At 35.2% G+C, this 23048-nt stretch overlaps 1 protein-coding gene across 2 annotated transcripts; it reads right to left on the bottom strand.

Annotated features, from left to right (window-relative positions):
• Positions 1–1809: 1809 nt before the first annotated feature.
• LOC124829693 (uncharacterized) lies at positions 1810–21347 on the bottom strand. 2 transcript variants are annotated; one of them, XM_088101124.1, is made up of 22 exons: positions 21190–21347; positions 20617–20919; positions 20367–20435; positions 20149–20286; positions 19933–20050; positions 19320–19402; positions 18567–18662; positions 17640–17808; positions 17419–17561; positions 17235–17321; positions 16824–17009; positions 11392–11559; positions 10058–10178; positions 9880–9949; positions 6822–6909; positions 6600–6720; positions 5778–5971; positions 5525–5633; positions 4968–5048; positions 4459–4562; positions 3195–4381; positions 1810–3012 (listed from the first exon to the last, which is right to left on the bottom strand). In XM_088101124.1, the coding sequence occupies exons 2-22, from the start codon at positions 20863–20865 to the stop codon at positions 2127–2129; spliced, it is 4467 nt and encodes a 1488-aa protein (XP_087957250.1). In that variant the 5' UTR covers positions 20866–20919; positions 21190–21347; the 3' UTR covers positions 1810–2126. The 2 variants fall into 2 exon arrangements, with proteins under 2 accessions (XP_087957250.1, XP_087957249.1); XM_088101123.1 differs by having other exon boundaries at positions 20617–20898.
• Positions 21348–23048: the final 1701 nt, after the last annotated feature.

Here is a 23048-nt window from a genome sequence, read left to right as displayed (position 1 = left end):
TAATTTTATCACTTTACATGTTAAGAAGTGAACTTTAAGCCTAACTCAATCCCACAAAATCGACTTGTAAGGTGAAGTTTGCACCCACTTATATACTCTAAATTGACCTTATCTCTAATCGATGTGAGACTTCCAATATTACATATAATTTTCTTATATTTAAATATCTTTATCTTTTTCTGTCTCATTTATCTCATACACTAATATTCTCATTAATATCATATTTTACTCTCTTTATCCTTTGATTAAGCTCATATTTTAATATCTTAATTTAACTCATTCTAACCTCTTAGGATGTAATTGTTTACAACATTTAATTAAAGTTCTTCCTAATAATATAAACATTCATAATAGTTGTTCATTTATTTTAGCGGCATGTTTTACATCTCTCCACTTCTAGTCCCAACCCATTTTATCCACTTTCAGAGTTGTCCTAAATGTAAAACAATGCTAGGGTTGCAAAATCCTATGAATATGAACAAAGGGTTTATTGTTCTATTGCCCCTCAATCCCTCATTTTTTATTCTGAAGGTGTTCAATCAGTCAAATGAAACTAGTTGGAAATAGCTATGAATATGATTAAATGGTTTATCGTTCTATTGCCCCTCAATTCCTCCTCATTCTTTATTCTTAAGGTGCTCTCAATCAGTCAAATGTAACTAGTTGCAAATAGCTACGAATATGATTAAAAGGCTTATCATTCTAGTGCCCCTCAACTCCTGCTCTTGTGATTCTAAAAGTGTTCTATCAATCAAATGTAACTGATCAATATTTGACACATACCTTCCAAGTATCCTCTTCCACTGAATAAGTATAATACTCTCCATGTTACCAACTAGAGTAATATACACATACATCCACTAAACCATAATTACTCCTTTGCATTATCTTTATATGAATAATTCCTGTAGAGGATGAAATGCACATTGTAACCACCACTGGGTGCGTTGTCACTGTCCCTAGATGAAGTCCGTCCATCACACTCTTTATCAACCATCTCTCAGGATAGGACCCAGAAAAACAGTCAGAATTGAATGCAAACAAATTAAAAAGTAGTAAACCCTGTATCACTCAATCATGACCACATCTTTCTATTTAAGTAAAAATCAAAATGAGCCTCAAAAGGTAGGCAACAAATACATAATCATATAAGAGCAAGTATTAAAACCTAACAAACCCTTTCCTACTAAGTGAAGAATCAAATAAATAAAGAGTCAGCTCCAAATAAATGATAACAGTGCTTCTTTATTTAGTTCTATTCAGCAAATTGTAACCATATAAAAGTGCAATCAAGTAGAGTTCCTACCAAAATTTAGCAACCTAATTTAAAAATACGTATATGTAATCCATAGAGATGTAGATTTTAAGGCAAAACATATAGTATAGTATGTGCTCAAAACATACAGTATAGGCAAAAGATATTGGTGAGCAATCGTGTAGGCAAAAATTGCAGGCACTCTTAAATAGCTAGATAGACAGATGGATGGATAAACATATAGATACCAACCAAAAGAGAAATGAAAATTGAAGCAACAAATGAATAGGAACATATAGATATCAGGAAAAACAGACATGCAAATCAATGAAATCAAATTTGAACACAAGTCAACAAAATAAAAAAGACATGAGAGCAACAGAAATGAACCTGGCATGAAGGGTGTGCACACACAGCTCTAAACCCAGATGCAGAAAGTGTGAAGGAGTGTAAACAAGTGACAAAGGGAGGCACACATGTGAGCAGCAGTGAGAATTTTGATTTCTGAATTTTTTGTTGGCATTGAATTTCTAATGCTTTTATTAATAAATATATAAAGATAAAACTACTACAATTTCAAATGCATTTTAAATACCCTATCCAGACAAATTATTGTACTGCACAACATTCCAAGTGCACTAAAACATTAATTACTTGTTAAAAATTCCTCATCCAAACAGTGCATATAAATTAAAGATCTGATTTAAACTAAAATACATAGTACACTTGTACAACGTAACATTTATGCACAGACCTAATAGTTATTAATAGGTGACTTCATTGGTATGACAATGGTTGACCTCTAAGAAGGAAAAAGCCATGCTTCCATGAGAGGATGAACAAACCAGGGCCACATTATATCTTGATACAACTAACCACAGTTCTCTTCTGCTTTCACATCTACATTGCCTTCATTAAATGGATGAATTTCAACCGGAATGTGGTCCATTGATGGTAAAACTTCCATACTATTAGACTCATGGACTGGTTTCTCAGATGAAGGGTGAGCAGTCATGCTACCATGGGCAGAATGTAGTGAATCTATATGCTCCAAATACAAAGGATCACATTCAACTGATTTATCTCTCTTCCATCCTAAATCCTGTGGAGCATCATTTGTTTTAACCTTTTCCGGAGCTGAACACATTAAAGTTAAATCAGGCAAGGCTAGTTCACGCAATTTCGCCTTTAAGGTAACTTTTCCAGCATAATCAAGTTCCTGAAATTGCTTGTGCAAAGCATCAATTTCACGTTGCAATGATACCTCAGACCCCTCTTCGTTCATTACTTCGAAACTGAAGTTTAACCTCCTCCAATGAATATGAATTGCCTGCAATGGTACTGGTTGAAATGATACTTCATACCCCTCTTCATTCATTTCTTGGAAACTGAAATTGAACCTAGTCCCATGATATTGAACTACCTGCAAGGGTATATTGTAACTAGCAAGTTCACATGCACAAGGTAGACCATGTGTAGTTCTAATTGTGCAACCACATACAGAACTATCAGTGCCAACGGTCTTAATTCGGTCATATTGGTCAGATATATAACCCAATGCACTCCTTGATACAAATCCCACCAACATTTTGTAGAATGGAGTATTGTATTCCACAGTGTTTATGCTTTTCTCAAATGACAGCTTAATCTCGTTGTGTTGCAATTTAATCATGTTGTTCATAGCATCCCAACAACTACAAATGTCCGCCCCACTATCTTCAAGCAAGTTCTCCAACCTCCAATGTGCTGTTTCCACTCTGTATAGTAACACATAAGAGTTACCATTTATATATATATAATCATATTAATAATTAGCATACTAAGTAGCATATTGGCACATAATAATAACTAGCATAATCATAATTAAATTAATATTTAGCATAATAGTGGTAGTAGTGGTAGCAGTTGTAATCCACATAATTATAATTTTAAAGCATACCTGTTGAGAGTTGTGTTACCCAAATGCATCACTCGATCTATCCATGTCGTGACAAATTTTTCCTTGTGAGGAGTAAGCCAAGTATTTTTCACATAATCACCAAAATTTGGAAAATCTGAGCAAACTCTGTCAAATAATGCCAAACGTTGCATATACTCACCCTCGTTAGGAGAATTCATAACATTGTGCCATGCATCCATCACCAAGTCATATTGCTCCTTCGGATGAACCATCATCTTGCATTTGGCCTTCACATTCTTGATTATATGAAAACGACATAACAAATTAGAAGAGCTCGGAAAGACTGCCTGCACTGCATTCATCAGAGCAGTGTCTCTTACAGTTACAATTACTGGAGGCATCTCACTGTCTTTGGCAATCAATCCTCTCAACTTCTGCAGTGCCCAAGTGAAGTTATCAACTTGCTCAGACTCTAGATAAGCAAATGCCACAGAGAATGTTAACTCTGTCGAAGTAACACCAACAATCTCAAGTAGCGGCAATTTATACCTATTGACTTTATAAGTATTATCAAGGAGCAAGACAGTATGGAAAGCGCTTAGAAGTTTGATGGCATCTGGATGTGCCCAAAATATATCACTGATAGCATCAGAATCATCCATCTTTCTATTCCAATATACATAATGATCATATTCCAATAACTTTTGTAGGTGTTGCATTTCTGTCCTAGGACCTTTCTGAGAAGATCGATAAGCTTGTCGAGCATTATAAATATGCCTAATAGTAGTCTCATTATTATGATCTTTCAAAGTTAGTAGTATGTTTCTCGGCTCCACCATGTTTTTTGTCATATCAATGACTAAAGACTTCTCTTCAGCACTTAATCGGCCAGCATATGAATGTCCTACCACTAATGTTTCCCCTAAGTCGTGGTTGTGGTGACCACACATTACCTTAACAACCCATCTTTCATTCTTTTTCAAAGCTTTTGCCCTTAGCTTGAAGGGACACTCACATTTTTTGGTACTAGTCACCTTAGATAATGTATTCTTATATGGTCTATATTTTCCACTCCTTTCACAACCCATTATTACATATGTCTTCCCTTTGTTATTCTTTTTATTAGTTCTTGTACTTGTTTCTGACCTCAAAATAGTAAGAACAAATCCATTCTCTTTTGCTACTTCTCGGGCCCAATTCAGCATCGCATCTCGAGAAGGGAAAACCTGAAATATATATAAATTTTTAGATTTTTATGGTCACATGCTGGTAACAAAAGAAGATTAATTAACTCTTCAGATACCTCCGTAGTATTAAATGGGTCATTAGAATCACGGGTCTCAATAATTCCTCCATCATTCAGATTCGACCACTCCTTAGACCTCTCACGAACATGGTCTTCTATGTCTAGCCACAAGTTAAAAAGAAAAATAAAGTTTGCAAAATATTAAAAAAAATTAAAATATATTTAAACCAGACTTCATGTTGGTCAACTATAGGTAATACGTTCTTACATAGATATGGACTACTATGTGAAAGTGAAGAAAGAATTCATTTTCTAGGAACAAAACAATTGCATAAAATCTCATTGAGTTCCTGAACAAAAATGAAGAAGCAAAATTGCATTGGAGCTACATTCAATATAATTGAACTTTTTGTTAGAAAACCACCAGTTGCTGTTGATATATGAACACCAACAATTTATACATTTCCCATTACCTAAATAAAAAATTGCTATTGACAATGTATGAAGATGTGTCACCCGAAATAACCTGACCCAAAATCCATGGAACAACTTAAGATTCCACTCACCACTTCTCCATTCAGTGAAAGCCCTTTCTGTTCTCTTGGGTCCAGAAACCTCTTCCGCATCAGGAATTGGAATTGCACTTTCTGCCAAAGAAAATAGCAGAAACACTTTGATTTAGAATGACATTTTAGGATCTTTGATTGAATGATGGATACAATTCAATGTAAAATGCAACATAATTTGCACAATAAAACAAATTAGTCAGCCTTCACTCCACTCAGACGGGAAGAAGAACTAAAACCCACGCAAAAACTCAATTCAGAAAATTGTCAACTGAGGGAAAGAAACCAATGGCCAAACAAAGACAAGGAAACTGATGCACAGAAATAGTAAGGTGAATATTCAAAATACAAAAAATCTTAAAAAAATCAACATATTAGATCTCAAAAGTAGGATTGTCTGGAAGACAAACAAAACTACATAACACTGTACTAAAGAATAAAATGCAGTAACAGCAGAGAAAATGATGGTCAAGAAAATAAGAATAGATACAACACAATCATAAGTACATATATACATTCATAAACCAATCAACTAAAATATTAGAATAAGCACATACCCAAGCGGTCCTTGTATTGCTTCTCACTAGTAGATACTAGCTTCAACACCTCATCCTCAGAAGGCAAGATTAGTTGCAGAACTTCTCCATCAGTTCCCCATGTATCAAGCTGTTTATAAAACATGACCATACAAAAATTATGATCAAGCCGTTTATTCTCAATAAAGGATAGAATCAAGCTCATTTTTTACAGATGCTTTCTATACATGAGTTTCAAAATCATTGAAGTGTCATCTCACAGAGACATACATACCATTGCACCCCCACCCAGCAATAATTGAATATGCAGGCGTCGTTTAGGCCTTTCCCATGATCCTTCCGTTTTGTGTACACTCACAGTAACAACTGATGATTTAAGATTAGCCACATAATGTGTTAATAAATAATTGCCTTCTGTGAATCCGTATCCATCACCATCATCCTCAAAAAGAACACCTTCAGCTTTTCCTGCCAGTGATTAAGAGTTCATTTGGATAAACAACTTAATCAAACACTGCTTATCCCATAAATTTCTCCATCAAATTTATTCTCATTTGTTAAAAAGAGCTTATTTTGATAAATTGCACCAAGAAGAATATCTATATAAGAAAAAACTTCTAGGGATAATGTTAGGTTTATACTCAAGAAACCTCTACGATCAATCTCAGATCACACCCAAACACACACCGAAACCAAAGAATAACCTCTTCTTGTATTAACAGAACAAGAATGCAATGTACAGAGAAACAATGAGAGCCTAACCTCCCCCACAGGATTAACAATTCCTCTTAGAAAACTCAACAATCAAAAGTCCCGCCTAACAACTATACAAAAGCTATTTATACAATCTTATTCCCGCCTTTCCTAACTGCCAAGGCAGTTAGGAAATACTGTTTAATGTTTATTCCTTCTCTCGTATACTCTCCATGTCCTAACATAAACTGTTTTCACAAGCTCAAATCATCCCCCTATAATTTCTTTGAAACGCTCAGTTAATTATATCTGTACTTCCTTAAATGAGCAAGGTGTTATCTGAAGAGTAAAGACCAAACCAAGATAGTTGTGTTTGAAGCGAAAATTTAATGCATTGACTTACCATTTTCGTCTAAAGCCAAGAGAAGAGTCAAATCATCTGAAGGGTTAGCTTCTTCAACATGCTGAAGAGAGAGACCCACAGGAATGATAGAGCCACCTTTTAAGTATAAGGCTGGCAAATCCTGACATGCCCCCAACAGAAACAAAAATAAAAATGAAAGAAAATCAATTAAAATACAACAAAAGTAAAATACAAATAAAAGGTGCAGGAAAATTAAAGTACCGGATGTGCATCATTGAAATCAAAACGCAACCATATCCCCTTAGGCAAAGTAATCTCCAATTTATCCAACCCCTGTGCATGTATGGTGCTGATCAAGATAAAAACATGTTAAATCAAGCACAAATTGCACAACATGGGGTGTGATAGCCTTTTATCAAACTTCTAAATATAATTAAACTTGAGGGCTGTGAAACAAATAAAATGAAAAACCAGAGATCATAAGACCACGCATACTCATAAATACGCAGCATTAATGAATAAGAGAAAATATTACACATTTTTAATATTTACATCACCTAGAATTGCTTAACTTGTTTGAATAGGTTATCACCTGTGTGTAGTCTTTTCAAATCTTTTGTGTATATCTTATGGAAGGACTTCTATAGATCATGTTAAAAGATATGATATCAAAGGAAAAATTCATTATATTACATCTCGATTTCTCTATTCTTAACATGGTACCAAAGCAGTACCATCCTCCATGACCTGTTTTGTCACTAATCCTTTCAACCAATACATGAATAAGCTAATAGATGCATTGATCTCTAGATGGTATCAAAGCGAGGCCATCTAACTCTGTCTATTATAATTTGGTGACAATAGCAACCATAGGCATACATCCTAGGCCAACATGATTTTTCTTTGACAAGCACCAAGTCATCTTTGCCTCATTCCACAATAGAGATCCCACAATTCACCACCCATAGCCACAATCAGTTTTCTCTACCAGGCACCAAATTTGGTGTCTTGTTTGGTGACAAAGAACCTAGCTCATCACGGATTGCCTTCACACACAACATCTTTTAGCACCCCAACCAAGAGTGTGAAAGCCATGCATCGCCTTTCGTCACTAGAACTATGTTGCCAATGTCCATAGGGTTCACTAGCTTCCCTTGTCCCTATTTATACCCTTGGTTCTTGTTTTATACTGGTGTATTAGAAGTAATGGGCTTAGGCCCATCCCCTTGTATATTTTTATTTATAAACACATAATCCTATATGCTCTATACACATTAGGGATATGTGTCTCTCTTTGTCTCTTATTTTAACACGGTATGATGGTCATTTAAAAGTTTATCTTATTATTTGTAAAGCCTATCAGACCATCTATTAATATTTAATCTCACACTCTAAATGTATGTCTCAACATGAAGGACGGGTGTTAAAGATTCTACATAAACTAGAGATAAGGTAAACTCACAATATATAAATAGGTGCAAACCTCACCTCACAAGCCAGTTTTTTAAAGTTGAGTTAGGCTTAAAGTCTATTTCCTAAGAGGGCTTAAGCCCATCACTTTGTATTTTCATAGTTATAAATAGATGACCCAATGTGCTCTATACACATTAGGGATTCAACCTATGTCTCTCTTATTTTAAGAGTTTGTTTCAACCAATAGGGGGCAGCACCTTGTCCCCCTCAAATCCCTTTTTTTTACCTTCTTCCCTCAAGAATGTCTTTAGGATTTCTTGATCTTTGCTTTCTTGACCAGGTCTCCATGATCACTTGGAAGATGCCAATAGTAAAATACCCTCAAACAATGTTGCACACCAGAAGAAAATAGATTTTCAGCTTTGGGTTTAGTTGTGGTAATTTGAAAAATCCAATATACAAGGAACTATCAGAGCATTCAAACCTTGGGACTCTTTCTGGAAGAAGTCCAAGAGTATTTTCACCAATGATACTAAACGCCTTAACGATTCTGCTCATAAACTGACAACTTTTAAACAAGCAAATCACAACATGACTTGCTTCACTGTTGCAGCAGAATCATTTGTTGAGAAGATAAAGTTTATTTTAGGAGTTGATTCGTCGGAGGCAACTAAACTTGGATAGGTTCTATACGGTTATGATCCATATTGCCAAGACAAGTTTAAAGGAAATGGGTGAACTTCAGGCAACCCTAGAAGGTATCATAACTAAGACAGTAAACCAGAAATGCAAAAGCAGGGATCCCAAGATCAGGGAGCTTTAATACCAACTTGAAAGAATTAATATGAAAGAAATGTTAGTTTTATTCAATTGATTAATTTGAAACAGTACACCAATCTCTAGAATCTTCTAACAACTTCTATTAGCTTCTAGTAATACATTTAGTATTCTACCAACCTTTAGTAATGCATTTGATATCCTACTTACAACAAATAGTGGTGGGCCAAGAAGGTATGTCCCACTCGTCGCGCAATAGCCAGTGTTGTTGAGACCTCCTAAGCCCATTACAAGGAGTGGTGACGCCTCATTTGACTTCAACTTGAGTACATTTAAATTTTTTTGGTTCATTTGCCAAACCAGTTTTCTTTGTTAAAAGTCAAAGCAACAAGGGATAATCTTTTTTTTTTAATATCTACTCTAGCGAGATTTATTAGATCTTTATTATCGGCTCACCATCAAATCACCAAAAACATATAGTCACACACGCAAGATGTTTAATCCTTAACATAAAGGGACACATTAAAGATTCCGCATCAACTAGCTATGTGACCAAATTATAGTATTATAGTATATAAATGAGTGTAAATATCCCATCACAAGACAATTTTGTAGAGTTAAATTAGGCTCAAAGTCTATTTTCATAAGATGGTATCAAAGTCTATCCAAATGAAGTTTGTTGATCCTATCATGTCATCCTCCTAGCCACTATTTCAAATGCACAGAAGCAACAGGTAGATAATATCCATAAATAGAGTATATAAAACCTCAACAAACATATAGATTGGTGCGGCTTTATATTACAATTATTTACTTTTGCTGTGCTTGTGCTAACTAATACCACTGAATATCCATACTAATAAATTTAATGTTTCCTGCTTATTTAAATATTCGAAGGAGGAACGTTAAAGGAGATTTACCATGAGTAGATTTAATTGTTTTACAAATTAGAAAAGTAAAATGTTAAAAAATATTATCATTCACCCTTTGTGAGTGACTAAAAACTACATCAAATTTGCAGCCAGCATGCATAGCAGCACTAGGATAACCAGCCTATTCCATGAAAAGGCATCTCCAAAAAAATAATGGGGGTATCTAAATTGGTGATAGTCAAGTATAGTAAAAGAACCTTGCATACACTAAGACTGGACCGAGCAAAAATGAATTTTCAAGCTTCCTCAGACTAGGATCTTTTGGATCTGCAAAAGCATAATAAATAAGTATATAAAAATCGTGCAGATGAAGAAAGATCAAATATCAAAATAAAACCAACGACATTAGAAGTAGTAGACAGAACATGAACGCACCAGCAAAGAAAGTAGGGGTTGCCACTGGTGTGCCCCGTGTATGAGCAAAATAAAAAAGAGTGTAGATAAGTGGGATTAGGCGGTATCGCCTCTTCAATGCCAATCGGCAAACTTCTTCACACTAAGTTAGAGCTGAGGTTAGTGAGGCAGAAATTACAGAACACCATTGCAGTATGCGAGAATCATAAGGGCTGTAAATTGTCACATCTTCTCATTGATCACATAAATGTGTTCTAAACCTTTATCAGACAGTTCTAGGTTTCCACAGATTAGAATTAAAAGTTTTCTATTAAAGAAATATACTAGTCAGAAGGTCCTAGCAAAATCTAATAACAAATTACCACTACAAGAATAACATCCGGATTAGGCAAGTAACAGGAAAAAATCACAGGTAAATGCTCTTTAACAGAATTCACGATGATGAATGTGGTATTTTTTCACATCCTCCATCCTAGATACTTTAAATAGAATTAAAATATATATATATGTATATATATACACACACACAAACACACACACAAACACACATCCAATGGATACCAAGCACCAATAAAGGGGGAAAATAGCCCTAGAAAAATTTGAAAGTTCTTGGAATTATTGTTATGACCTAAATCAACCTCACAAACAAGTTTTCAAGACAAGGGTTACTCAATTTTATTAAGGCATAACTCTAGTTGGTGTGGGAACCCACACTTGAGTTTGCAACTATGGCTGGCTACAAGGAACCTCAAGGCAGCTTTAACACTCTGAAGCGTGGATGCAAGTTGCTCAAAAACAGATCTGAGAAATATTGCGATACCATCTTGGAATTTGGGTTTAGCACCAAACTTAGTCGTACAAATCTAGCTTGAAAGGTTAGAATTGTCCAAATATTTTAAATTTTATGCAAGTCATTTATTTAATGTGAGACTCAACTGTAATTCAGGTAGCCACCAAAAAGGCAGCAACTAAGGTAAGCTTGGGTTGCCCTCGATTAAGACAACTTTTCAATAAAAATAAAAGTGAAATAAATCAATAAGAAATGCACACCTATAGCATAAAGCATGAAATGAAATATGTGAGATTATGTAACTTTTTTCCCACTAACTCAATCATTAAGTTGATACAAAGGTAATGAAATGAAACATTAACATAATCATGAAATGAAATATGAAATGAAACATTAACATAATCATGAAATGAAATATGATCAAGCTCAATATTCTGCCTTCATCATTTCTTCCTCCGAGTGATACATATTAACATGAAATTTCAACTTAGAATTTAGATAAATATCCAGCATACAAGTTGCAAAGCAAACTACAAGAATATTGATTTTACCAAGATGAACTAACCTCTTCCCCAAAAGCCCAAGGTACATGATCAGTGGTGCAAGCTTCAGAATGCCCTCGACAAAAGGGAAACAAGGAACCAACACCCATCCACCTTCCAAAAAGTTTAGGTGTAGCATTTCCAGCAAATCCACCAATATCAGCACCTGAAAATGGCTGACCACTAAGTCCCTGAATAAAAGAAAAGAATATTATTAAGGGAAACTAAACATATATACTCAAAGGAATTATTTAATGTCTTGAGCCAACAATTACAAGAGCTTAAACTACAAGGTGAAGACAAATGAACAAGTTTATAGTATATATGTCTAACAAACAGACCACGCAAATGTCCTTTTAGACTTCAAGTGTAAACAACCTTTTATTAGAAAAATGGGGCAGCAAGGTTTGGACCATATACCACTTGATGCAGATACTTCAATACCAAGCCATGAACCAATGTTAGTATACTATCGTTACCTATAGTTGGCTTGTATGAGTTATTTTTCGATTGTACAGTTGTAGGCTATCTTCTATTGTATCTTTTTCATTTTCATGTACGGCTGTCAGTATATGACAGTTGTCAGTAACTGAATGAATAAATAACTCAGTGTACATATAATTCTGAGTGTGATGCTAATAAAATAATTTCAGTTCATTCTCTCCCTTTCCTCTGCTTACTTCATCTAATAACCAATAATCCCAAATCCATAAACTAATACACGAAGACACACCATGATTTTGTTTCACTAACACATACACCCCCAATGTCAAGAATTGAACATCTATAGTGTGGGACTAAATATTGTGAGGGGTCTGATAGTGGCTGGAAAGCCGATGGCACTATAGGTACAACAAGCCTCACTAGGATAGGATATAATATCATCTTAGGAAGTAGACCTTATGCATTGCTCAAACTCACAACACCTACCTCTAAGATGATATTTATACTCACTTATATACAATAATTTAATCATATTTCTAGTCGATACGAGATCCCTAACACATCTCATAATGTCAAGGATTGGACATCGTGAGCGTGAGCCCAGATATTTGTTAAGGTGGCCCGATAGTGGCCTGATAGTAGGTCCAACAAATTTTGCTAGAGTAGAAACTTGAAGCTGAACTTTAAATCTACTTAGAATTGAGAGAGAAACTTAAATATTTTATTATTATTGTCTCACTTTTCCCTAATACACATACTACCCTATTTAAGGGATAGTAGATCAACATGAAAAAGGAAAAACATAAGACTCCTAAAAAGCCCACTCTAAAAAGCCCACTAGAAAAAACATTATATTTCAACAGTCCCCCTAAAGCTGGAGCATATAGATCATATGCACCAAGCTTGGAACCTAAAAATTGAATTCTAGGCCCCCTTAGAGATTTGGTCAGAATGTCTCCGAGTTGTTCATTAGAGTTGACAAACTAGTAACAAGTTCCTTGGAGAACAACTTCTCTCTAATAAAATGACAATCAATTTCTATGTGTTTTGTTCTCTCATGAAACACTAGATTGGAGGCAATATGAAGGGTTGCTTGGTTGTCACAGTACAGTTTCAACGGCTCATTTCCACAGATCGCATTACAGTTAAAGCCATAGATCGATATTCAGCTTCAGCACTAGATCGAGCAACAACACTTTGTTTCTTACTTTTCCAAGATACAAGGTTCCCTCCAAGTAAAACACAATATCCTATAGTAGATCTTCGTTCAATTGGAGAACTGGCCCAATCTGCATCACAATATCCCTTGTTCTCATACAACAATCCCTGTCATAGGTTTCCTTTTACGTATCTGAATATTATTAGGAATCTTAAGGGATGATAAGGAGGAAACAAAAGAGAAATAGGGAGGAGACAAACGATGATAACTCAAAAAATTATAAACAGGATATGGATTACGAGTGGAGCGAATACCTTTTTGAAGGGCAACGGGCAAATTATCATCTGAGTCAAGAGAAGGCGAGGAGGATGAAGGATCCATGGTCTTGGGAGCTGATGGAGGAGGATCTGAGTCTCGAGGATCTTCAATGATTTGAGTTCCAGATTGTCTTCGACGCTTATATGTGAGAAGAGGTGGAGGAACAATGTCATTCGCATTTTGAGTTTGAGGTACAGAAGCAGGAATAACCAGGGCATGTTGGTAGAGGAAACATTTGTTTAACAGATGAACGATCTTCCACGGAGGACAAGAAAAAAGGTGTATCCTCAAATAATGTGACATCAGCAGATATATAATATCTCTTGGTGGAGGGAGAATAACATTTATACCCTTTCTGAAGACTAGAATATCCCAAGAAGACACACTTAATAGCTTTTGCGGAGAGCTTATCAAGACCTGGAGAAACATTATGGACAAAACACGTACACCCAAATACACGTAGGGAGACATGGTATAGAGTTTCGTTTGGAAAAATGATAGAGTGAGGAATTTTATTCTCAAGAGAGGAAGAAGGCATCCTATTGATTAGAAAACAGGCAGTGAGGACTGCATCACCCCAGTGATGCACAGGAATATTAGTATTCAACATCAGGGAGCGTGCAGTTTCAATAAGATGTCTATTCTTTCTCTCTGCAATACCATTTTGTTGTGGAGTGTGAGGACATGTTGACTAATGTAAAATTGCTTGGGAAGATAAGAATGAAGAAAACGCTGTAGAAAAATATTCCTTAGCATTATCACTACCAAGGATCTTAATTGTCTTCCCAAATTGGTTCTTAATTTCATTAAAAAAGGACATAAATATGGACAAAAGTTCAGATCTCTCTTCCATTAAATAAACCCAAGTACATCGAGAGAATTCATCAATGAAGGTTACAAAATAATTAAAACCAAACGAAGTAACACAACTTGGTCCCAAAAGGAAAATTACATTGTGTCTAAGACCTTTTAGGATAAGAAGATCTAACATGTTTTCCTAACTGACAAGACTCACAATCTAAGACTTGAATGTTCTTGAGACTCGGAACCATCATCTTCAACTTGGACAAACTTGGATGGCCCAAACGATCATGCAAAAGTTTTGGGGATGAAGTTTTAAAAACAAGAAACTGAAGAGCTATGTTTTAAGAAATAAAGTCCTCGAGACTCATGTCCTTCTCCAATCAGACGACCCATACCATGTTCCTGTATAACAAAGGAATTAGTAGTAAAGGTTACAGAACATAAGGAAACTTAGCCAATTCCCTGAGATGCAACTTTGGATCCATTGGCAACAGTAATGAAATGAGGGATTTTCAGAGAAGATATGGAAGAAAATGAAGAAATGTTACCAGAGATATGGTCTGAGGCACCTGAGTCAAGGATTCATGGGTTGTGACCTTCCACAGATTGAGATATGCAGGCAGTTGACACATTGGACATGGAAGAGGATTGTTCAGGATTAGAAGATTTTCCAGACTTGTACCTCAAAAATTCTTGGTACTCTTCATTTGAAATTCTGGATTCTAGATCATCAGATTTAGAAACATGAGCAGCTTTGCCTGGATCGTAAATGGCCTATTTTCTTACAATATGTGCATTGAGGACACATACTACAACCACCACGTCCTCCTCGGTTGCTTCTACCTCCTCCTCTTCCTTGTGGTGCTACCATAGCTGATGTTACAATACCATCAATTGAATTTCCTTGTGTTGCTTCTTAGAATTAAGACCATGTAAAACTTATCAAGCTTCTTGTTTATGCCTTCTAAAGAATCAGCCACAAAGAAATTCTTCAATTCCTCTACAGCAGCACGAGTCTTTCCTATGTGAACGACCATATCATGATTGGCCTATTTGAGGGAAGTCACTCTTTGAGTTGCATCAAAGAGACATTGCACATCATTAGCAAAGATATCATGTGCTTTTTTCCAAAAGGAGGAGCACGTTTTGTAAGGTCTCAAAATTTCTAAGACCTCTTATTCGACATATTGCCATAGGACAGCAAATAATTGAAAGTCAAGTTTCTGCCATTGTGATTTCTCTTCATCGAGTACGGTGGAAATATCTTGTTCAAGATGATCATGGTATCCTTGACCAAGAAACCATAACTCCATGGAAGAAGACCAAGATAGATAGTTTTTCCAATTGAGTTTTGCAGAAGTAATGGTAGGGGTAGCAGATAGAGAAGGTGTTCCAAAACCAGAAGCCATTCTAAAGCCAATCAGAAGAGGTTAAAACCGATTTGAGAAAAGAAACCCTAGATCGGAGCTACTGTCAACAGAACAGCAAAACAGTGACAACAACACACTCAGGAGACTGAGGCAAAACGATCAGCAGTGGTGCGGTGATGTTTCGGCACAGGAAAGGCGGCGCGTGAAGCCCACACACCCGAGACTGGCAGGAAAGAAGCGGCGTGTGACGGCGTATCAAGAGAAGAATAAAGTGGTGACCAACAGGGATGGGTCGCACTCGTCGAGGCGCACCTAACCCTTGACTTTGCCGGAGGAAAAGCTGCGACGGCGGCGGTGGCAGACAGCGGCACAGGACAGTAGCAGATAACGGCAGCGGACAGCTAAACCTAACTAGCTCTCGATACCGACTTAGAATTGGGAGAGAAACTGAAATATTTTATTATTATTGTCTAACTTTTCCCTAATACAAATACTACCCTATTTAAGGGATAGTAGATCAACATAAAAAAGGAAAAACATAAGACTCCTAAAAAGCCCACTAGAAAATACATTATATTTCAACAAATCTATCTCAACCTCACAATTATAAAATGATGTTTTGATAGGAACCCAGAATTGAAAAGAGACAAAAGAGTAATATTCTTTATTGTATAGAGTGTATAGAACACAAAATAGGAGAGCACTCTCTCCTCCAAGGGTTTCCCCTTCACAAAGAGCCAAAGCTCAATCTACAAGATTATCCCAAAAGTGTCCTGACAACAAGAGCTCCCTGCCTTCTTATAAAGGTCCCCCAACCAACTAACAATTAATTCCTAAATTGTTTCCTCTACATCCATTACCCATTATACCCTATCACATTATATCCTATCATGTTTGCACCCACTTATATATTATAATTTAGTCATATCTCTAATCAATGTGGACAATAATAATAACATCTTAATTCTTCTGAAACTGAACCACATTTTCAAATAGTACGTGCAAGTTGAAAAAATTCGATTTCAATAGCACCATAAAGAATAATACACATCACAACTCAAAAAATGGAAAAGGATGATCCACATCATTACGAAATGTAGACTTCATCATCAAAACAACTACTTGTTTATCTTATGAAAGCACTATCATGTAGCACTAATGAAAAATGTATCATTTATCATTTGCAACAAATATTTCCAAAACTTAAGCAAACAAAATTTGTAACAATCTTGCTACATGTATACTGTGTATCTAGAAATGTTTCAAAAGAAATTACAGAAGTTAATTAATGGAACAATGACAACACAAGATCGAATGCTAATCAAGGGAAGTAGCATTCATGCTACAAATGTAACCATACCAGCTGAAGTACCATGGAGATACTCATATGAAGATGCTCCCAGGTCGAAAGATTATCACCAGTCCATGTTGCTGCATACCGTTGGCTGCCAATAAATCCAGCTCTTGTAAGAACAAAAGGACGTTTCTCTTCACTAGCTAGTTTCATGCCTTCATAGGTCGATCTTGCCATCAGAAGACCATACACCTATAGTGAAACAATCATAATAATTGACATAAATTCATAACTAAACAGTAAGCATCAAAACACTCAACTTAAAATTCAAACACTAACAACAGAATCAACATGCAGACCATATCTAATTATATAATCCAACAGAATCAAGACTCAAACACTTTATATACATTCTCCACAAGTTTATGGTAAAATAACATGTGAGTCCAAAATCACAAAAAGGGTAAAATATATTACATTGTGATAGAAAGAATGATTCTGACAGCCACCAAGTTCACTATCTCCTCTATGAACATTGCTATCAGGCATTGTATTTGTTTCAACCTGGAAATGGAACAAATCAGGAGTCACAAAGTGGGATTTGTATCAAAATATTGTTGCATATTATTTAATGAAAAGAAACGAAGGATATTAGAATTACCTTAAAAATAGTCGGTTCGTTCATATCATTCCAAATACCATCAACACCATTGGAAATGAAATCTTTGACTAAATTTGCCCACCATGCACGAACTTTTGACTGAGTATAGTCGGGGAAGACACAAGGGCCAGGCCACACCTCCCCTGAGAATGCATATACGGTATCATGAGACACGCAGGAAGGACAAAAATATTTGTGTAAAAGAAAAACAAAAGGCATACCTATGAAAGGAGTTTGATCTTCATTTTGGATCCAAACATCACATTTAGAACCACTGTCATATACAAAATAACCCTCTTCCAGCTTAATTCCAGGATCAAGCATCCAAATGACTTTACAACCACTACTTCGGAGATCTTTCACCAATGACATGGGGTCTTCGAAACGCTTCTGAAAGATATCACAATACTTGCTTTTCTAAATTAAAAACTATTGCCAGACTTTAAAATGGCTAAGCCAAAATTTAACTAAGTATTTTGAAATCAAAAGTGCAGGTTACAAGCATTAAAATGACTTTACAACCACTACATTACACCAAAAACATGGGATCTCGGAAACGCTCCCTAAATATATCATACTACTTACTTTTCCAGACAAAAAAACTATTGCCAGACACTAAAATGGCTTAGCCAAAATTTTACTATGTATTTTCAAAATCAACAGAAATAGTGCAACAATAATGCACTGATACTTCAATTTATGTCACGTATCCATATCCAACACGTATTTGTATCCGATACTTTACCCAATACTTATCAATAAAGCATTCAATGATTTAGAAATTTTTCTGTTGAAAACATTTAATATATTTGATTTTAATTTGGAATCACATGATAGTAAACATATATTTATCATGCTTTTAAGAATTTTGTACATTTTTCAATATGCATATATCTCGTATCTTGTCCTATTATTTTCAAAATCAGCATATCAAATACATGTCGTATCTAATACAAGTATCTTATTTGTGCATCATACTGCTGGTTACAAGCTATGCAATACATCACTTTAACATATGAAACACAGGAAATGGAATACGTGTACCAAACATTAATCAATTCAAGTGCATAATTAGAAAGATCTGAAGTAAAAAAGTATGATAATATAAATTAATAATTCATCATTTTCCACAAGTAAAATAAACCTGCCTTGTCAAATGTGAAAACACGAAGACCATCCATGTAATCGGTATCCATCCATATCACGTCACATGGTATGCACTTCTTCTGAAACGTTTTTGCAACCTGCAAAATTTAATTGTTAACATATCAAAGACTTAACATGCTTTGGGATAATTGAACCAAGTGTTAGAATGAAATGAATGAAACTAAGTTGATACCGATGCAGAATTCCTAAATTCCTAGGTATTTTGAATGTCTGCATAACAATAAAATTATCTGTGATACATGAAAATTTGTCATTGATGTTAAGTATGAAAGGTTAAATTTATTACAGATGCCCTAAATGATGTCATTGTGTAATGACAACGCTTTTCAGTTTCTGGATTTTCATATTCAAATACAAGTGCATTAGCTAAAATAGGTTTATATCCAAACGATTCCTAATCATCTCAGATTCCCTTGTATATTGGATGGTATACCCATAAATGAAGAAATCTGATATCCTACCACATTCTTCTGCTTGTGTCAAGCACATGCATATTATCACCTCATCCGAAAATCCCAGATATCTTATGCATTAAAATACAGGTTTACTAAACAAAGTATAAAAGGATTTTCGTTTTTTCATAACCAAAAAAATTGAAAAAGCCAAAAAGCATATATAGCAATAAAAGGCATAACTGGGGACACGTGTCATATTCAGAGTCTTGCACTTTAACTTCGAAAATATATGAATGCAACTAATACCACAATCATCACTATAGATAAAGAAACAAGTACCTCCAGAACTCTCTGATCAGATAAATAACTCGAATGGCACTGATGATAGCCTAAAGACCATTTCGGGGGCATAAATACAGTTCCTGACAAAGAAAAACTTTTAAGTTTTGCAGAATAATGTTCATATCCTAATACATGCATGAAATTTTAATTTGAAAACGATCTTTTCTTCAATCTTGTACATAAATTTTAGTTATGCAGATAAAAAATGGAAGATAATAGTAAACTCACATTACTCGCCTTCTAAATTTGAAGAATATAAATAAATAACCATAATATTATGAATACAATTGATTGATAATGTCATTATCTTTAGACATAAATTTAATTAGGTCCAAGTAAAAGCATACTACACATATTACAAACAAATGTTTATGTACACACATAAAACATTAACATGTGCTATATGAAATCAATAATTGTGGGTCAACTACAGGTAATAGGTTCTCTATAGATATGGACTACTCTCCATGAGTAAGGACGGACTTCAATTTTTACACATAAAATAATTGCAGAAAATCTCCTTATGTTGAATCCCTCGACCAAGATGAAGAGGCATAATTTCCATGGAGCTAAAATAATTATAATTTGAAATTTTTTATTAGAAAATTACCAATTGCTTTCGATAGAGAACTTAGCACTGCAGTGGGTGAAGCAAAAGGACCAAATGTAACGACAGGATATGAAGATGGAGAAACAAACTGTATTGTTGATTCTTTCCTCAGATCAATCTGCTTACAAACAAACAAATGATCACCAAACAGATTAATATAACAGCATAAACATCTCTTCAAGGTTATAGATGAAAAGAAGCCAAATGGTACAGCACCTCACAGCGCCTTGTAGTGTCAGCAAGGATTCCTAGTCCCTCACCACTTGGAAGAACAGCTAACACCCACGGATGTGATTGGTACAAGGATGTATTTCCAGGTCCATAACCCCATGCATCAGTGTTCCATGTGAAAACCTGCAAATGAAATTTAACTGATAAGCACCTAGATAATAAGTAAATCTTTCTAACACAAAAATTCCATGAGATTGACTAACTCTCTGGCCCGTCCTCTCAAGCTGTCCGCTAACTTCTCCAGTTCCATAAAGGGAGGAACCTACAGGCAGCTGGTACAAAAACAAATTCAATCAATTTCTGGAGACAAGAAATTGGCATTAACAGAAAATTACGCCGGGAAAAAAAAAAGATAATTAATAAACACCTCTTAACAAAAAAGATAATCAGCACCGTAAGATGAAAAGTTGACAACCAATAGATATGAAGATATACGCTAATAAAGTAACTGACCTCAAGTTTTACAATCTGCTGCTCTAGTCGTATCTCAAACGTAGGGTTATACAGAGGAACCTTCTCAGTAGAGATAGGTGTGTCTCTGTCCTTGCCGTTCACAAAAGATATACTAGGAGATGCTGCTTCTCTATCCTTTACAGAACAATCAAAACGAAACACTCCATCCTCCAGAATAGGCTGAAAAATCATTTTCGGTCTGATATGGCTGGCAACAATGCCCGAACGTCGTCGTTTAGATCTAGCCATTTACGATACGGCCTCTCAGAAACCCCCTTTCTTCTGCACGTAAGAAAAATTGCCCTAGTGACAACCAAGCAAGTGTTGAATACAGTTGTTTAATCACGAAAGTACTTTCACTGCCATGAATGAAAATCGGAAATAACAGTAAGCAGGTAAAAGCAGTAAGCGAGGACGAATTAGATAGCTCGCTCCCACTCAATTCCAAGGAAATTTCTTAATGCTAAAGAACGATTGGCGACTAAATAGGGAAGAACTAAAAACGACGCTGACATTGCAAAGAGAAATTACAGTTCCACAGTGTGACGCGGAAGAACGATAGAGCAAACGAACCTGAGAGAAATTGTGGTAGATGAAAATGGCGTGTTCGGAAGAAGAATGTGACGGTGAAAGTAAAATTGAAGGGTAACGGCTTCGGCGATGCTGCTACTCCGCACCACTAGGGCTGTTCCTGGTTTGCTCTCGCTGATTTGCCCGGCTCACAAACTAATTTTGACTGGTTGGGTTTAGAAAAAAAAAACAATAATATAAAAAATTGTATGCTAAATATTTTCTTTTAATAAAAATTTACATATCTATTAAATTTCAATAATATATTATGTTGGTATTACTCTTGTAACTACTTAAAATTAGGCCTGAGCATCTTTGGATGGATTCAATTCGTATCCCAACAAAACAGTAAATTTAAGTTTAATAATTTAAAATTTATATTTAATTATTTAAATTATCGAGTTAGTTGAATAAGAGTTGTTCAGATAACGAATTAATTTAGCTGGATTATTTAGATTGCGTGTTTATATTAAAAAATAAATAAATATTTTTAATAAATAAAATAAATATAGTAAATTTTTAATACAAAACCTGTGATATATGTAATTTCAATAGTAATTATTATAATGAATAATGATTTTAAATAATATATTATTATATTTCAAAAAAGGATATATGGTTTCAAGAATGAAACTTAAAATATAACTATAAATTTATATTTGTTAAAATATTAACTTAAGTTAGGTCGAATATTCATAAAATTGTAGTATTTTATGTATATCCTACTGTATTTATCTATTTTATTCAATTAAATTTTCCAATATTATATCTTCATCCTATTCATACCAAGTATACTCGAATTTATTTCATTTCTTTTTTAATTGGATATGAATATATATAACCTTGAAAGGTTTTAGGATTAAGAAATATTTAATTAATATATTTTTAATATTATTTTTTTATTCTAAACGAGAAAGATGAGACTTCTTTTGTGAGACTTCTCTTCCTTCCCACTCATTCATTTCATTCGCAATTAGTATTTCTTTATTTTTCATTTTCTCCCTTCTCTTCTATTTTCATCTCACATCAAATCCTTCCTTTTCTTTCCTCATCCCACATCATTCAACTAAAACAAAGAAAGAAATGGTTTATGGTATGAATAATAATAAAAGCTAAATAATAACATATTTACTAAAATAAAACAAATTTAAATCATAGTTCTTTGTAATATATATATAGGAAATGATATTTTGACAACATCATTTGACAACATTTTGACACGGGCCACGTGTCAAAATGTGAGTGGTGGACGTGGAAAATAATTTTAAAAGTTGAGAATGATGTGGCAATAGAATTGGGGGCGGGATTTTTTACTTTTGGTTCATTTTCTCTGTTCAGATTTCGAATTTGAGGAAGCTTTGAGATAAAACCGAGAGCGCGAAACCTAGAGAGAGAGTTTCCTCTTCCCTCCACCCAACCATCCATTGCCGTCGGAGTGCCGTCGTGGTGTCGTTGTGTCAAAGGCAAAACCTAGAGAGCCTCCTCTTCCCTCCACCCAGCCACCCATTGTCGTCGGAGTGTTGTCGTTCGTAAGTGAAACCTACAGAATCTCCTCTTCCCTCCACCCACCCACTCATTGCCGCCGGAGTGCTGTCGTAGTGTCGTCGTTCCTTCGCGAAACCTAGAGCTTCCTCTCACCCACCCATTGCCGCCAGAGTGTCATCAGAGTGTCGCCATTCCTAGAGAGAGTGTCGCTTCCTCCCACCCACCCATTTTCGTTGTTCGCTGGAGTGTCGCCTGAGGATTGAGGTGATTGATAATGCAAAGAAAAGAACATTTATTAAACAACTAAGTAATCCACTGAAGTGGTGGACGACTACCATTAATGGGTTTTAAATTGAGCATCATTGATGGCAATAAAA

Source organism: Vigna umbellata, chromosome 10, assembly GCF_029865625.1.
Source record: "Vigna umbellata cultivar VRB3 chromosome 10, Vumbellata_1.0, whole genome shotgun sequence".
NCBI classification, from domain to species: domain Eukaryota; kingdom Viridiplantae; phylum Streptophyta; class Magnoliopsida; order Fabales; family Fabaceae; genus Vigna; species Vigna umbellata.
This window is presented reverse-complemented; position numbering and strand designations above follow the sequence as displayed.

Excerpts from the sequence above, each read along its gene's own strand:
- LOC124829693 (XM_088101124.1), bottom strand. The coding sequence starts at position 20,865 with ATGGCTAGATCTAAACGACGACGTTCGGGCATTGTTGCCAGCCATATC. Across the intron at positions 17,809-18,566 it reads GTGTTTTCACATTTGACAAG|AAGCGTTTCGAAGACCCCAT; the intron begins GCAGGTTTATTT and ends GATATCTTTCAG. Across the intron at positions 5,634-5,777 it reads TGCTGGGTGGGGGTGCAATG|CTTGATACATGGGGAACTGA; the intron begins GTATGTATGTCT and ends TTTTATAAACAG.